Source organism: Rhagoletis pomonella, unplaced genomic scaffold, assembly GCF_013731165.1.
Source record: "Rhagoletis pomonella isolate Grant_MI unplaced genomic scaffold, Rhpom_1.0 Rhpom_scaffold_03368, whole genome shotgun sequence".
Lineage (NCBI taxonomy): Eukaryota > Metazoa > Arthropoda > Insecta > Diptera > Tephritidae > Rhagoletis > Rhagoletis pomonella.
Window position 1 is genome coordinate 3579 of NW_023461921.1, and position 18648 is coordinate 22226.

Below are 18648 nucleotides of genomic sequence, written 5' to 3' on the forward strand. Positions count from 1 at the left end.
ACATCACTGCGGTTGTTCTGGCTATTTCACACAATTAACAAGAAAATGATACCTTATTCTTTTGCAAAATCATGCAATGAAAATAAAAATTACATAAACGGATGATCAAGCTTGATATTATTTAATAAAAATGTAATTTTTCCAAAATATCGTAAAGAAAAATCGATACATTTTCACACTCGTTTTGCTATATCGTAAACTAAGTCGAAACTACTTAGTAGAAGTCTGAAATGCGACTATGAATTGAGGTAAATTTTAAGTTGGTACTTAAATTTAAGTTGCAACTTTGTTAGTTTCGACTTAGTTACTGGACTATGAATACGCGCCAATGAGTTTAATATTAGCCGTGTTTTATTTAAATTTAAGCTATTAGCTTATTTTGTATGAGGACTTACCCAACATAATTATATTGGCTTATGAAAAGCTATCTTGGCTTGTATATCGAACAAGAGGCATTGCCATTCAGCATCAGAAATTTTCTCCTTCAGCCCATCAGAAAGAGGCAAAAACTTACTTTGACACCATTTGCAGTCAAACAACTGTCAAAATTAGGCTACCATAGGAAATAAGCTAATTTCGTTTTATTTGACCAAGATTTAGCTACTTGCTTGTGATGGTTGAATAAAACATGCCTACTATTTGTGTTCGGCTTTGTTCTACATCAGTGTTGGCATTTTTGGTACAATTATACTCTTTTGATATAATTTCGTTTACTACGCAGTACTTTTTAGTACAATTTTGTGATGAATACTATAAATATATACGTAGCTCTGAAAATTCATTGCGGGAATTCGTTTTATCTTTCTGTCTTCGCCTTCTCGTTTTTGCCTTTGTAAGTTTTGAAAAAAGGTTTTGAAATAACCATTATAACATAGCAAAAGGTGTGCTATCGACCTCACATTCCTAGGCAAGTTTTGAAAGAATATTTTCGATACTAAATCTTATTAAAACAAAATGTCGAAATCAGCTTCATATAGTTAGAGACAGTGTCATCGTTAAATCTTTATGTTCTTAAATATGATAACTTCACGACACTTATATATTGACTAGAGTTAACTACTTATTTTATTATTTTTTAATTCTAGTTATTTGTTTATAAAAATATAGTTAATTCCTTAGCAAAAACTATATGAAAATAAGTTTAGATCTTTGAACAACATTAAAAAAATTGACAAACTTTCGTAAAAATTACGAGTTTTCTATTTCAATTTTAGTATAATAAAGTGCAAGTTTAAAGTAGCTGGAATTTACCGTCAATGTCATATTGTTTAGCGCGATTTTTTTTTACGAAGAAAATGAGCAACACCTTCATCAAAAAAATATATATATTAAAAATCAACGATAAGTCGCAGCTATTTTAAACTTGCACTTCAATTAAATTGATCGGACTACCAACGGCATTCTCAAATCATGTATTTCTAGGAAATCTAGTTAAAAGCCCGAAATTTTTACGAAAGTTTGTTGATTTTTTTTAATGTTGCGCAAAAATTGAACCTTGGTGGTTTTATTAAAGTATAAACTGCATTTTTATAAACAAATAATTAAAATTAAATAATTTTAAGATAAATGGCCAATCTTGTCAATATGTGAGTGTCGTAAAGTTTTGATAAGCACTTGAAATACTAAAAATAAGATGTCAAACTTTAGTACTGAATTCAAAGAAGATGTCTCCTTTATCCATGCATAATAACTTAAAAAAATTTGTTTGTTAAGAAGTGTACCTTAAAATATGTGCATACACATTTATGTTCAACGTGTAAAATGTACCTACATAAACTTTCCCATGAATACCATCAAATCATTGATCTTGAAGGGAATCTATGTATGCATGCACTAAGAAAATATATGAGCAAATTAAAAAGTCGATGCAATTTATAGTCGGAAAGTATAGTTTTTGTATAGATTTCGTACTGAAGGAACAATTTCTTGTCCCAACACTGTGCGACATGCGGGCGCCACCATAAACAAGTGTGAGCTAAAAGTGAGAGTGTGTTAGTGTGCCTTCGCATGCTGTCGCTTTCTCGTCGCTTGTACAAGTTAACACCACACCCTACAATACCTCGAATTGGACAATAACCCCATGGGTTAGTGGCACCCATAACACATCCGGTGAATTCGTTATAACCGCAGACGCTGCATCAGCATTCCACGAACATTTCATCAAATTACTAAATGTATCGATCAGCAACAATATTACGGTAAACAACAGTCAGCATATTGGTAACCAACATTACGGTCATTGTATATTGTAATTAATCTTAAGTTGGATTCAAATAAATAAACACATGAGCGGACAAAAGTCCGCGAGCTTTTTAAAAATAAAGTTTATTAAATAAAACTTTAACTTACATGTTTTGTTGCTATAAACGACGAAAATCACTAAATTCACTAAAATCACTCAACTGAACTATTGGTGCTTCTTAGTGCTCCTACTCATTTCGGTATAACTAATTTGTTTAATGGCTCAATGAGAGAATTGTGCACTACACCAATTCATATCAACAGAGAACTTAGTCATTGCCCTGTGGGGAAAATCTCTAGTTTTGAACTGGTGCGCTTCTAGTACATTTAGAACCACTACTAGTTCGCGATAAATCTCTTTTGCATGCAAACAACTGGCGAATTTAACACAGCGATGTCATAGGAATTGGAAATTGTCCCCCGCTGCATTACCTTTTCTATAGTTCAGAACCAGTCCTAAATTCGACATATGGGATCTACTTCGCTTTGCACCCCATTTTCTATAGTTTCGAATCAGTTGTAAACGAAAAAAGTAACAAGATGTTTTCTTTTTGGGTTACCATGGTAGCAATTTTTAATTATTTGCAGAGAAATGTATTTTCAATCTGAAATCAAATTTGCTTGAATGAATGTAAATTAAATTGTGCATTTGAAAACACGTTTACATAACTTTGGCTGTAGCTAAATTTGCAGATGTGCTGACTGTTATTGGTTATATTCCAGAAGGTCCCATAATGTTATGATGATAACACAAATATTAGTTTTGTATTACCAAACTATGAAAAAGCATCTCCGACGTGCAGACTGGAAGCGTATTTGAACGAAAAACCCGCCAAGCAAAAATCTATGTAAAGTAAACAAGCCCCCGCTGCATCCCTTTTTCAGTAGATTCGAACTAGTTCAAAATTCGCAGATGAGATCTAGTTCGTTCTGCATCCCTTTTTCTATAGTTTTGAACCAGTTCCAAATTCGTCATTTTAGATAAAGATTTCTAAAATTGTTTTTTTTAAAGTACCACATATCGCTGCTTTTGAACTGGTGGCGATCTAGTTACTATCGGACTGGTTCGTTTTTGGCGATAAAGATCTAGTACGGAACTACAAATTTGGTTCACCAGTTCGGGGTTTCCCTACAGGGTGTACATGCTCCCGCTTAGTGTGCCGAGCGTAAAGTAGTGTTAGTACATATGTGTGAATATTCTGCAATGAATAATATCCACTAACACTTAGGTAGTTCACAAGGTGTCGTACAATCTTAAATCGTATATAAATATCTTAAAAAAATATTAGGCTTGTGAGCATCCCTGTGAGTTGTAAATTACATATTGTAGTACCGAATCAGCTGTTCACTAAAATGTAAATAACTAACATGCCGCGCGCAAATGAAAAAGATAAAATTGTAGCAGTTTTGTGCCAAAATCACATGCTTAATTTACTAGATTTAAGTTCGAGTAAGAGTATCATATTTTACCGGCATATATTTATTTATTACACATCTTTACTATTTCCCAGGCGAAGAGGAAGATGAAACGATAGAAAATTTCCATACATACATGCTATGTGTGCTAAACAATCGCAGGGGTGTTCACCTGGGCCTTCCAAAGTCATCCAAATGGGAGCAAACGGTGCTCAGAAAGTTCGACGATAACAGGTTCAATCAAATGGTTAGGGTCCGTCCCGAGGAGTCGTGTTATATTTTGAACTTAATAAAGCATGACGAAGTTTTTAACACAAATTCAAGTGAAGCACAGCTTCCAATAGAATTGCAGCTCAAAATTGTCCTATACCGATTAGGATCCTCCGGTGATGGGCAATCTCTACGTAAAGTAGCTTCCCTTTTTGGTGTTGGTGATGGGGGCACTATCTACAATGTGACCAGAAGGATATTTAAAGCCATTTTGAAATTGAAGTTTCAATTTCTATTTTGGCCCGATGAAAGAGAGAGGCAGCAAATTGTGTCCTCAACCAGTACAGAAATGCCGGGATGTGTCGGATATGTGGACGGTTCTGAGATTAAGCTATCTGAAACACCTGTTAATGAGCACACGTTGTACTATTCTCGCAAGCGACAATATGCGGTTAAGCATCAAGCTATTTGTGATTACAAATTGAGAATAAGGCAGTTAATAGTTGGTTATCTGGGTAGTGTGCATGATGCAAAAATGTTTTCAAACAGTTTGCTCTTCAAACATCCGGAGCGTTTTTTATCACCCTCTCAGTGGATAGCTGGGGATAGTGCTTATCCACTGAAGTCTTTTCTGATTACGCCATTTAGACAGAATAGCAGCGAGTACACAGAAGAAGAAAGGCACACTTTCAACAAATATTTCTCAAAATACCGTGTACGAGTGGAGAACTGCTTTGGCCTTTTGAAGGAAAAATTCAGTAGCCTGAAGGAACTTAAATTCAGAATGCATTCGAGATCAAATAAGAATGGATGCAACGACTGGATAACTGTGTGCTGCATTCTTCACAACATTCTTATTAATTTTCAAATCGAAAAGGAAAGCAGAAATGAAGTTCCAGTTCCCCAGTTCGTCCTACCATTAGATTGTAACACCAGAGATTTTTTGTTAAACTTTATACAAAATGAAGCTGCTTAGTTTTTATATCTACCTACTAAGAATAGGGTTGCAAAATTTGACTTGTCCCCTCCCCCTCCAATAATTATGTTATTTTTTTAATATCTAGGTATGTTAAATTAAAATACATGTTTGGTCTTTTTGTAGCACGTCGAGGTTCTTCATTTTGGTGAGATGTACTAGATATGTATGTTAGAATATTTAGCAACTTGCATGAAAAACAAAAAATTATTTAATTTAGAATTGAATTTTTACTTAAAAAACCAACTGTATTAGTCAAAAATACCCACAAAGAGACTAAGTAATTCAGAAAACTTATGCAATTTCGAAGTTTACGCTAGTAATGCGTTAACACTAAGAAAATGATTTTATCAATTTTCTTAGCGTTTACTTCGAAATTGCATACGGTTTTCTGATTTACTTAGTCTATTTATGGGTATTTTTAACTAATAATCTTGATTTTTAAGTAAAAATTAAATTCTAAATTTGTTAATTTTTAGTTTTCTTGCAAATTGCTAAAAACTCGAATATATACATGTCACCAAAATACAAACCCCACGTGCTACAAAAAACCGAAGATTTACCTATTTTAATTTAACATACCTAGATATTAAAAACAAAAAAATTATTGGAGTGGGGCGAAAAAATACGTTTTCGCAGGCCTGTGTTTTGTTTTACTTTAATATATTTTATAAATAAAAACGATGAATCACTAAAAATGTGTGATTGTGAGCTAATACGGACGGGTACACTTTCAAGGATCAATTTATTTATTTCCTCACCCTGAGCATTTTTATTTACGTACTAGCAGAGTACCCGACGTCGACCAAGTACATTTGAATCGCATGTGAATCATGGTTCCAAAGTGACAGCTGATTAAAAATTTCACGAATATGGCAGGTGCCACCACCCTATCATAGAACCAGATATCATATCAATACTATGCCAAAATTTCCTTCGATTCTGATCAATTTTTCGACCAATTTCTTAAAACATCGTTCGAATATACATATGTAGGTACATATTCCCTTAAAACAAACAAATACTTCACGTTTAAACAGATTGCACATTCATATGCACATTTATTTAGTTTTACATTTGTATGTATGTACGGACATATGTATGTACTTACATACGTATGTATGAATTTCTAATATTAAACAAAAACAATTCATGGCGTAAACATGCTCACTATCGTATAAAGTGATTTGTGAGCCCATGTCTTTTAAAACAAAAGTAAATAATAGAATAAATAGTCACATAACATCTTGCGTCAGATTTTCCCAAATGAGGATATATACATATATATATGGTTGATACTTGGGCTCAAATATTTTAAATCTGCGTTTTTTGTTTTGATCTGTACGTCATACTTTTTAAAATACTAGGAAGCTTCAGTTCATATTCGAAAACACTTTTAATCCCATAAAAATGTGCAATATGGAATTGGATATCAAAAGATTGAAAATGTGAAAGATAATTAAAAAAACACCAACAACGAAAATGATAATAATTAAAATCGTTTTTCCGTTTGCAATAATCTTTTCAAAACTCGTGAAAAATGGTCGTTGAAAATTTTACCGCTTAGTATTCACATTAAGGCTTGCAAAGTTTTATTTTTCACAACTCTTAAAAAAATAATTGCAAAAAGTTTTTCTTTTTCCTTCTCATTTTTCTCTCATTTGATATCCACGTCCTATTATATACACTTCCGTGTTTATTAAGTAAAGGAACATATATCATTCTGACGAATACTAAAAACGCGAATTTAAAACATTAAATCAGATACTAGAATTCGCTAAATGTTGATTTTATCATGTGTGATAAATATTTCAGTCTTCTGTCATACTAAATTTATTTACAAAACTTATTTGTACTTCAGCCTTAGCTCCTCCATAGCAATTCGCTCCTTCATCTGCAGCTCTAGTTGCTCAATGTGTTTTCGGGCTAATATTTCCACTTCCTTAAGCTCAACTTCTTTAGCTTTTAATTTCAACTCTTTTTCTTTTTGCTCGAACTCTCTTTCTCTTGCAGCTACATCTGCCTCTTACTTTTGCTTTCGCAATTTTACTATTTCGCCCTGCATTTGCATAATGTCGGAAGCAACTGTTCTGGAGTATATTCCTCTTTGGCTAGTAGTGGTCGCAGTTTCATTTACAACAGGGATTTCGATTTGCACAGGACTTGCTACTTCAATGGTAGTATCAGCAGTTTCCATTATTTCTTCAACTACAGCGCAAGCGTTTAGCCGAGCGCCGAAAATATCGTCAAACTCGTAGAAATAGCGAAACTTTTTGAGCAGAACGCCTATAGAAAAAGTTGTGTAATTATTTATGAACGCTAGGTTTTCAATTGAAGAAACAAACTCACTTCTTATAGTATCGCCATCCATGCAACCTGCGCCAGTACCGCCTTCCCATTCCTTCGCTTTATTATATGCAGAGCGCATATTTCTTACTTTTGAACGCGCTGATTTCCACTCCACCACAATTTGTTTTTCATTTACAAAGCGATTATAAAATATCCGTCCCGATGGTTTCTGTAAATAACTAAGTAGTTAGCGGTTTCCATTTACCCTGAAAAATAACATAAAACCTCAAAATCACGATTCTCTTGAAGGAATTCAATCAGCGCTTTTTCTTCGGCAACTTCCCAGCGCTTTTGAGGGTTGTAGCGCTTGCGTTTTGGTGTAAACTAAAAACGAATATACACATACATATGTATGTTTAAATTAAAGAAGTATTTAATCTGTTTGATATATTTACCTCAACATCGCCGTTTGTGCTCATGTTTTTTACTTATTTTTGTAGTTAATGAATCTGCGACCATTTGATCAAACTAAATGCAAACAATAAGAAGAAGAAGAAGAAACATAAACAAACACAGCTGATCCAAAGTAACACAGAATAAACACAGGGCGCAGAGTTGTATCGTCGAACTTATATTTTTGCATTTGAAACAGCAACAACGTTTCTACAACAGTTGTACGAAACTATGACTTACGACATAAGTGACAATATACGACACCTTGTGAACTACCTAACTATTTCTTGTGTTATTCAACCAATAACTTAAAAACACGAATAATTGCAGTTCCCTGGTATGTGTACATATATATATATATATATGAACGAACTCATTGCGCAATTCAGCTCTGCCGCTACCAAGCAATATATGTATATGCAAGCTTGCTTCGCGTAACTACATTCATTCGTACATATGTACATATGTTTGTGTGGATATATTTATGATGAAGCAAACAGGCTTCGTTGATGTGCTGATTGGCATATATATGTACTTGCCCTGCAAAAAATGGGACTAATCCGGGATGACTCCGGGAGCAATCGCAAAGGAGCATGCGACTAATACCACTTTTGATCTCTTTATATGGAATGAACCGTTCGCTTTTGTTCCAGCATGTCCTATGAAGAGACTAATTGTTCCCCTTTATACCCGAACGGGTATAAAAAGCGACTAGTCACTTTTAAAAATTAAAAATAAAAATTTGCGCCAGCTGAGATTCGAACCGGGGTGCTCAGTTTTGTTAGGCGAATACTTTCTCTATGTGCCAACGCCGCACATGAAATTGCATTGACTAAGTGCGTACATATCATTAAATCGTTAATAGTACCCGTTAGAGATGAGTTGGGGACTAATTGATCTACAATTATACCCATAAGGGATGAGTCGAGACTAATTGACCTCCATTAGTAACCGTATGAGACCAGTTGGGACTAATTAATGCCCAATTGTACCCGATTGAGAGTAATCTCGGAATACTCTCTTTAGAGATTAGTCGCACAATTTTTTGCAGGGTATGGACAGAAATGTTTTCATGTGTGTACATATATATATATTAGTAGTAGTAGCAGTAGACTTTTTATATTTATAAGTTCTATATTTTTTTTACGTTGCCTTCAGTTATGTGGTTGTTGACTTTTTAATAAAATTCAACTCTAAAATTTAAAATTAACTAATAGTAAAATAAGAAATGTGATATAAAATAAAGTAAATGAAAACAAAAAAAGTAAAATTAAATATATAAATAAAATAAAATAAAAAAATATAAAATAAATAATAAAAATATACAATTTTTCGCAATCGCTCCAAACGAAGATCGAACCTGGAAGCTACAGGCTTGTAGCCCGCAACTCTCACCATTCGGCTACTGCGTACGCGAAACTCGCCTGCTTCGTTTGCTTATTTGTACAAAAGACAACAACTGGCCGCTTTTACCAGTCATCGAAAATTCCCCGGACCTGAGTTAATTCCCAAAAATTTCGTGCATTTGTTCGGCTGCTTATGCTTATTTTAAAAAAGAAAATGCATGCGTTAAAGCAAATAAAGGCTGGTTATGCAAATAATAGAGCCCGTTTGTCTGCCGTATTACAGGAGCAGTTGAAATGTTCGCCCGATGTTTCTTAAAGAAAGCCATAAACGTAGCGACCGTTGGTTCAACTTGGTGATATTTTGCTCTAGATTGCGCCGTTTGTGGGCCTGTTGAATGAATTTATGTCTTGGTTGTATGAAAGATCAAACAATTTGGATCTTCCGGCAAGTTGAACAACTTATCGCTACATTAATGCCATTGTTGTACAAACTCATTTAATTTGCGTTTATTTTGTACTCTAAATATACGAAAATGGATAACTCAGCCGAAATAGGTACGTGCTTTGAAACTATGAAATTGTAAAAATGAGATTTTACAATGAGACTGCTCGCAAAATTGCAATGTTTGTGGGCAAAACGTCCAATTTGATTGCGGATTGTTTTGAACCAACGTTTTCGGCTTGCATTATGTCAAAAGGATGTGTTTGTTGTAATTAATTCTGTCATTTACTACCATTATGCGTAGGCCAATTCATGAAATCATTTCATGCGTTTGAGTAGAAACTGAATGAATGAACACCATTTCATGATTACAATTAACGCGAAATAGAGTTTATGCTCTTAGTTTTTACTCCGATCGATGAAATGATTTCGTGAAGTGGACTACGCATACTTGTGATACTTATGATTTTAATTTATAAGGTAATTTTATGTTGTTATACTTTTGCTACCACATGAATATATGAATTCGTGATAAGAATATATCGATGGCTGAGTGGAAGATCGACCTATCCCGGCAGCCAGTTCGAAAACGCTCTATCTCAAAAAACTTTTCAAGAACGCCCTATTTCAGAATTTAATTGAAAAACACCCTATCTCAAAATTCGGTTCAAAAACGCCCTATCTTACTTCAAAATGTATTGAAAATATGCTGATATAGAGTGTTTTTGAATCGGCAGCTGAGACAAGGCGTTTTTGAAACGAATTCTGAAATAGGGCGTTCTTGAAAAGTTTTTTGAGATAGAGCGTTTTCGAACTGGCTGCCGATAGGTCGATCTTCCACGCAGCCATCGATATGAATTCGCCTTGGAATATAGAAAGCGAGTAAGAATAAATGTCGAACAAAGGAATTTGTCTTCTTTCAACTTAAATAAATGCATTTTGCAAACAAAAGTGCGTACGTTACTTAGTGCCTTGGTAATGGCGAATTCGTGAGGATCTATTGATTGCATTATAAACATTTTCATTTATTTGTTAAACATACAATTACTTCCATTACAACCCGGTCCTATGGATGCTAGAAGCGCGAATTCATATAAGGTGGTGTTACCGGAAAATGAATAAATAAATTATATGTATATCAGAAAATTAATAAGATGAAATGAAATTATTGTTTGATTTCTAACCAAACCTATGTATGTAACTCAATCGCCTAATGGTTTGCCGAACCGTAGACATATGTTTATACATCCAATTTCGTGAGTAGGTACCTGGTACTAACACCTTTTTTAAGAAGTTTCACTTCTATCATGTGTACGGTGTTACACACGCATTTTTTTTATAAAAGTCTAGCACATTACCTAACCAGAACCACATAATTTTACATTTAAACTTCTTACAAAAATTATAAAATATCAACAAACTTTAACAATTACACCCAAAAATTTTAAACTCTTTGTTCAGAATTTTTAGGTATGCAGTTTTGTAGTCCATTAAATTTAAGAAAGTGAAAATATCAAGACGCTAGGAGGTCGCGTTGATTTTTAATAATTTTTATGGCTGACGGTGCTAAGCATTTTCTTCTATACACCCAGAAAAAGGTTTAGTTATAATAACCAAGATTTGGTTATAGTGATCAAGTGGCATAGTTGGATATGGCGAAATAAATATATAGTTCACGAAAGTCTGCAATTTACTTAAGACTTCTAGTTGGGACAAATGTATATTTGTTAATAATTACAAAACGACTACCTTGATTGGACAATATTGTTAGTTGAATAAAGTCATTGTTGAGCAAATATAAACAATGCTTTGGTTGATACAAGTTTTCAATTAATTTTGTGAACTTGCTGTAGACTTGAATCAGCTAACCGTTTATTATTGGAAAAAAAGTTTCAGTTTGACACAAATAAAAATTTGCTCGATGTTTGTTGTGTTTACTTTCGTCTTTTATTTGCATATACATATTAAGCATAAAAAATACGTACATATTTACATAAGTTAGTTACTAAAGTAAATAATACATATGTATATGGTGGTAAGAATTTCCTAAAAAACAACGATGATACAGGAACAGTCGTGCGAAAACCCAGGTCAATGTCTGCTGGAAGTATACTACTTTGCTTTTTCCTTGGCTAAATAGACACTTTCAAATTATAATTCACATGAATTATATATCCACTGAAAAACCTCGGTTGGCATCAAACGTTATATTTTTAAATAACTATGCGCGCACCGAAACAACTCGCGGTGATTGAAAAACTGAGACAAACAATTCTGTGCATGTCATAGCACACTATTTTCTTTCTCTACCTAGCGCAGCGATCGACATACCATAGCTCTGGGACCACATGCGTGTTTCACCCATGTACGAACAGCGGTAGCGGAACAATGATTTCCACGCACAATGCAATGGTCGGCATACTAGCGCATTCAAACGATTGTGCGTTGCTCAGCTCTTCGTATGTGATATACATATGTGCTCAGAGAGCGCTCAGCATTCTTTAGGGGTGGCTCACAAGCATGAATATGTTCCACTCTCAAACCAAATCGTGGTTGCCTCAACCAAGATTTAGTAACTATGACTAAACCATGTGTTGAAAGAAAGCTTATCTGCATTAGCAGAGCTTAATAACATCCTTTTATGAACCATACGTTCAAGTTCAATGGAATTTGTAGAAATATGCTTCAAAGAAATATATATTAGTATTAACCAAACCCTTCAACTAAATTAACGATTTGTTACAACCTAGATGAATATTAGAAGCTTTAATATATTTAGTTATAATTACAAACCCATGGTAATAGTTCCCAATCCTTGGTAACAGTTCCCAAATATTGTCAAAACTCGGAAACTAAATATCTTTAGTTGTCGAAACTAATCCTTTTTCTCAGTGTATAAAAGCCAAATATCCTAAGATAAAACGTGAGTGAATTTAACCCCTACTTGGCTTCTTATATTTTTGACTAACTAATATTTATATATGGACCACACTAAAAGCTCATTTTCATATAAAAATTCGTACGTGTCCTACCCGTGACAAACGTTGTCCCACCCGTGACAGAGGAATTTCGAATTTTTGGTATAATAAAGCCATAATTCTTTTGCAGTTTTTGCTTTGTTTGTGTTCCTGGTTCTTTGTTTTATTATAAGACATCAAGTTCACACAGAAAAGTGAAATAAATTCGCAGAGTTTCCATAAATTATATCTGCTCCAAAAAGCAGGTTCTTTTTTTGTCCCACCCGTGACATAAAAAATAAATCAGATTTTTTCCATATAAAAGTAAGCTGGAATTTTTTTCGTATTTTGTAATAACTCATATAATAGTCAATTAGGTGTAGCTTTTTCAAAATGTAGAATTGTTGGGTACTTTATACTTAAATTTATACAAGAAAGAAAACTTTTCCTGTACAAATGTCCAACCCGTGACGGTGGAATCGCCCAAATGGTTTATAATGACTTTTGCTAAAATTTCAAAATCAACAACGGGCCCTTAGCTTGGACGAAAATGCTTCAGTTTAAGATAGACTTTACATATAAAGAACTTTTCTATTTAAAGCAACAAAATAAAATCTTTATAAGAGCTGTTTTCATTATAAAGGTTTGCTCAAGCAGCAGCGGTATATCTCCGTATGGCATATTTGCTCATGTATAGATATACATACAGTAAAACCCGCTTAAGTACCTCACGAAAAATTTCAGCTTTTTGAGGTACTTAGGCGGGTTGGGTACTTAAAAGAACCCGCTTAAGTACCTCGATGCGGGTACTTAAGCGAACATAATTACTGATGTTGCTACATCTTCTTGTTAACTTACATAAATACTTGAATAACAACATTTAATGAAGTATACATAGTTTAAAACCAAAATCGTAGCATTATTTAAACACATAAACAAGTAAAGAAAAACTTTATTAAAAACAAGTAAGAAAGTCTAAGTTCGGGCGGAGCCGAACATTAAATACCCGGCGCAAGTATTAAATATATGTTTTCCACCTTTCCGAAAGCTGCCGCTACTGATAAGCCGGGGTGTAGAAATTTTAAGTAAATTAGCGTCCTTAAATTTCGAAATATTGAAATTTCAAGCATTTCTGAAATTTACCGGTTATATGAAAAACGGCCGTAATTTTAGTCCGATTTCAACAATTTTCAACGGTTTGCTTTTGTGTGGCAAGCACAATAACCGTACCGAGTTTGGTACAAATTGGTAGAACGGTTACCGAGACACATATATGTGATCATAAGTGGGCTGTGCCACGCCCATTCTCCAAAATTTTATCACAAACATATTTCTTTGTTAAGAATTGTTGCACCCATCAATTTTGAAAAAATTAGCTTTAATATTTACTGATTTATCGAGGATTTCGTATTTTTCTAAATTACCGTTATATGGGATGTGGGCGTGGTTATTGTCCGATTTTAAAAATTTTCGGCTATTTGGTATTTTGTACCAGGACCAACAACTGTGCCAAGTTTGGGAGAAATTGGTGCAGCGGTTACCAAGATATACACATGTAACCATAAGTGGGCGTGGCTACGCCCATTTTCCAAAAATCTATAATATTCTTGTTTTTCGTCTAAAACTCATTGTAAATATTAATTTTGAGTGAATTATCTTTAGTAGTTACTAAAATATCCCAGTTTTCGTATTTCTGAAAATTACCGTTATATGGGAGGTAGGTGTGGTTATTGTCCGATTTCGCCCATTTTCAATACCATCCGTCTTACGCCCAAAAGAAGTCCACGTACCAAGTTTCGTTAAGATATCTCAATTTTTACTCGAGTTATCGTGTGCACAGACGGACGGACTGACGGACGCACGGACGGACAGACAGTCACCGCTTAATCGATTTCTCTTTTCATTCTGATCATTTATGTATACATTTGTCTATATCTATCTCGATTCGTTTTGCCTGTTACAAACAACCGTTATGTGAACAAAGTTATAATACCCTTGTGCACAAGTGCGCTCGGGTATAAAAATATTTAGGGCAACGGTATGTCATTTTTACAAGGATTAAATTGTTTAAGAAGTCAAAGTTGGACATATCATTTTGTACCAAATTCAAAATGATATTGTTTGCCACTTATGTTTATTTATTAAATTTTTAAATTTTTCAATCAATTAAAATGCAGTCCATTCCCTAACAAATACCATATAAACCTAAGCTTAAGATTTTGTAGAACACTTAAAAAAAAATCATCATAATTTCAAACTTTTTTCTTAGAAATATTTTTTTAATATACAGTTTTATAGCCCATTCAATTTTAGTGTAACAGTGTGCAAGTTTTAAGTTGCTAAAAGTTACCGTTGATTTTTTAGATTTTTTTTTACCGAAGGTGTGTAGCGCTGCTGCTGAATTTGAAAATACGTAAATATTTTAAGAAATTTTAAAAAAGCACTTAAAAGGGGAAAATTACAAGTAAAATTGTAAATGGGGCACGAAAAATTGAGGTACTTAGGCGGGTTGGGTAAATAAGCGGGGAGGTACTTAAGAGAGGGATTTTCTTCTGATTATATTAAAAAAACTGACGGTGTCCAAAAATTTTGGTTACTTAACCCTAGAACACACACCCAGAAAATACCACGTAAACACACACCCGGGATACGTTTGTACCCGGGACCTTATTTTGCGGTTTTTTTAATGCTTATTCCACCGATTTCTATGATTTTTTTTTGAAATGTATATTTTAATATATAACAAGTATTTTGTCTTTTGTTTCATTCGAATATTCCTACTGGTTCCAGCGATATGGGCAAATAAAGTCAGGACATGCAACAGTGGATTTTTGTTTTTGTTGTTGTCCTGATAAATGCAAAACAAAATAATATAATTTATAATAATATACTTGTAGAGTAACAACGAATACACATTTTGGTTTTTATTTCATTGAAATATTCTACCTGGTTCAAAAGATATGTGCAAAAAGGTCGCGCAAGGTATGGGTACGTAGGTAGCAAATACACTGGTATAACTGGTTTTTGTATTTTATATGCAGCTGCAAGGGTTGTTTTCACACGAGGTGTTATTATAAATGCTGCCTGTTGATATTTTCATTATTGTTTTGGTGCTCAAAAGTGTAAGAAGTGAAAATAAATATAACTGAAACTATAAATAACTGGATACGAAATGACTTCAAGAAGAAACGAATATTTATCAAGTGCAGCATATAGAAGGTAAAAAATGTAAAATAAGCAACAATGTAAACATATACTAATTTTTTTTATTATGCAGGCTAACTGAGGAACAGCGAGAATCATATATACAATCTTTATTTGATGAAATTTGTGACGATGACGCTCCCTATGACTTTGACTCAGAAGATGAAGAAGAAATTCAAATCAATGACATTGAAATTGCTGATGACGATGCTGAAGTTTCGCAAAGTGCCGCAGAAGTATTACCTGATTATGCGGACTATGAGGATGATGAAGAAGACGATGAAGAAGAAGAAGTAGAAGAAAATAATGAATTACCTGCTAGTACCGAAAAATTTGTTGCACGTGATGGTACTGAGTGGATGAAAGAACCAAATGTAAGTCGTCAGGTACTCAGACAAAATATTATAAGAGAACGTTCTGGACCAGCTAGATGCACTGAAATGTTGTCAATAGAGCAAACATTCAAATGTTTCATGAACGTTGAAATGGCTGATATAATTATGCGCCACACAAATAAGTTAGCAAAAGAAACTTATAATGCTTACAACAATGCGCATCCAAACACATCTCCTAAGTCATGGACGCCTGTGTCAATAACAGAGCTGTATGCATTTTTTGGCATACTTATTATGACTGGTGCGAACCATAGCAATGGAGAACATGTTCGAGATTTATGGATCGTCAAAAACTATCCTTTATATCGCGCCACAATGGGAGTCAACCGTTTCTGTTCGATATTGCGGTTCCTAAGATTTGACGATAAAAACACTCGTGCAACACGCTTACTAACTGATAAAGCAGCACCGATCAGTGAGTTGTGGACGATGATGAACAATAATCTTGCTGCACATTACAAGCCCAGCTCATGCTTGACGATTGATGAACAATTATTTCCTTACCGTGGACGCACACGGTTTACGCAGTACATACTGTCAAAACCTGCTAAATATGGTATCAAGGTTTGGTGGATTTGCGATGCCACAAATGCATATCCACTGCATGGACAAATATATACTGGCCAAGCAGAAACTGGTAGGGAAACGAACCAAGGCGAACGAGTGGTGAAGGATTTGTCTGCCAAATACCAAGGAAGTGGCCGAAACATTACAATGGACAATTTGTTTACGACCTTGCCAGTTGCAGAACTGCTTCTCACCTGGAAACTCACGATCGTTGGAACTTTGCGCAAAAACAAATCATATATTCCTCAAGAAATGAAGCAGAACAAAAACAGGACAATTGGTTCAACGACATTTGGCTTCAAAAATAATGTGACAATGTGCTCTTATGTTCCCAAAAAAAATAAAGCAGTAATTTTGCTTTCGACCATGCATAATGATGCTGAAATAGCTGACAGTGGGAAACCTGAAATAATTGAATATTATAATCGTACCAAAGGTGGTGTTGATCGAATGGACCAAATGTTTGCGGAATATCCAACACAAAGACAAACAAAACGATGGCCACTAGCGATGTTCTTCAACATGTTGGACATTACAGCTCTTGCAGCCTACATTGTCTACGATTTGAATAACCCTATGTTGCCTTGGAGAACAAACAACAAGCGTAAGCAGATCCTGCGCAGCTTGGCTGAAGCATTGTGTATGCCCATTATTGAAGCCAGAGCCATAAATCGTCAAGTGACGCGAAATTTTTCGACTAAAATTGCTATTGAAGCATATTTCAACCGACCGGTGGAATCAATGGTGTCAACAGCAGCATCAACATCTGCCGCAGCGCGCACGCCAAAACCTGTGTCCGGATCTTGCTATTTATGTTACGCACAAGAGGAAAAACGCCGTAGAAAAACCAGAAAGCTGTGCGACAAATGTAAGAAGCAAATGTGTCTTGAACATTCGGTCACATCAACAAATTGCTCTATTTGGCATGATTTTCCTTAGATATAAGATGCATTTTTATAATTTTTATAATAAAAGTCAATAATATAATGTGTGAAATGAATATTTTTAATTTTTCAAATAAAAAAATAATATAAAAAATGTTTTTTTTTTTATTATTATGAGGATTTTTACTATTGGGGTACAAACGTATCCCGGGTGTGTGTTTACGTATATAATGTGTTTGGAAGGCTGTAGCTCCTGAACCAATGGTCCGATCTGGTTCAAATTTTGAATTTGAACTCAAAACTAAATAATCTTCCTAGATCCGTTAGCGGTATAGAGGTATAGCGGTTCAAAAGTTACAACACTTCAAAGTTGAAAGTGGATACATTTGTACCCGGGTGTGTGTTCTAGGGTTAAGCGGGTTAGGTACTTAAGCGGGGGGGGCGGGGGGTACTTAAGCGGGTTTCACTTTATATACATTGGTATGTAGTTAACTTACAAATATACCCAGTAGAAATTCTATGCATAGACATCGCTGTTGGTGGCATGAGCTTGCTGCAGTGTATAAATGTGTGTGTATAAATTTGAAAACAATTTGCAAGAATCTCCACATACACAACAAACATACAACCTAAATGTATACTACGCACTTAGCTTTAAATTTTAACATTTTCGCAGCTCCCTATGTTTATCTTCATCTAAAGTAGGGATCACAAGATTTGTACATTTTAACAGTTTGAAAGGTGTTATTGAGCTAAACTCATTATTTCTAGACAACACCACTCTGTGACTGCGAAAATGTACCAATCCGTACAAATGTACAAATCGTGCGATCTCTGCTTAACAGCTTCTTTACAGCGTGTTCACTACTGCTAGTGATAGAAGAGCGTAATTTGCCGGCGCAGCTACATATGTAGGATAGTTTTAGGCAGTGGTATGATAGATTCTATTGTGAATTCCTTGGGAAGATAAAATACCGGAAATTAGTTTGAATAAATCAGCTGTTAACCTTGGGATATTTCTATACGAATTTCTGTAGAGTAGGCCTGGGTAACACAGCAAATTTTCTGGCGCTGATACCATGAAGCCAATGCCATGACCGGTATTAGCGCATTGAATCAGCGCAATTGCGCCATAGTGTCGTTATCGCATGCTGCTTCATGGTGCTTCTGTTGGCGCCAGTCTGTCTTCTTTTCGGGCCATTCTCTCTTATTTTCCCGCCATTTTGTCTTCTTTTCGCGCCCTTATATCTTTTGACACGAATTTTGCT

At 34.6% G+C, this 18648-nt stretch overlaps 1 protein-coding gene across 1 annotated transcript; it reads left to right on the forward strand.

Annotated features, from left to right (window-relative positions):
• Window positions 1-3609: 3609 nt before the first annotated feature.
• LOC118754094 lies at window positions 3610-4115 on the forward strand. The gene is given in 3 exon segments (XM_036488955.1): window positions 3610-3691; window positions 3753-4048; window positions 4050-4115. Coding segments are annotated over 3 exon segments (444 nt in total).
• The last annotated feature ends 14533 nt before the right edge of the window (window positions 4116-18648 follow it).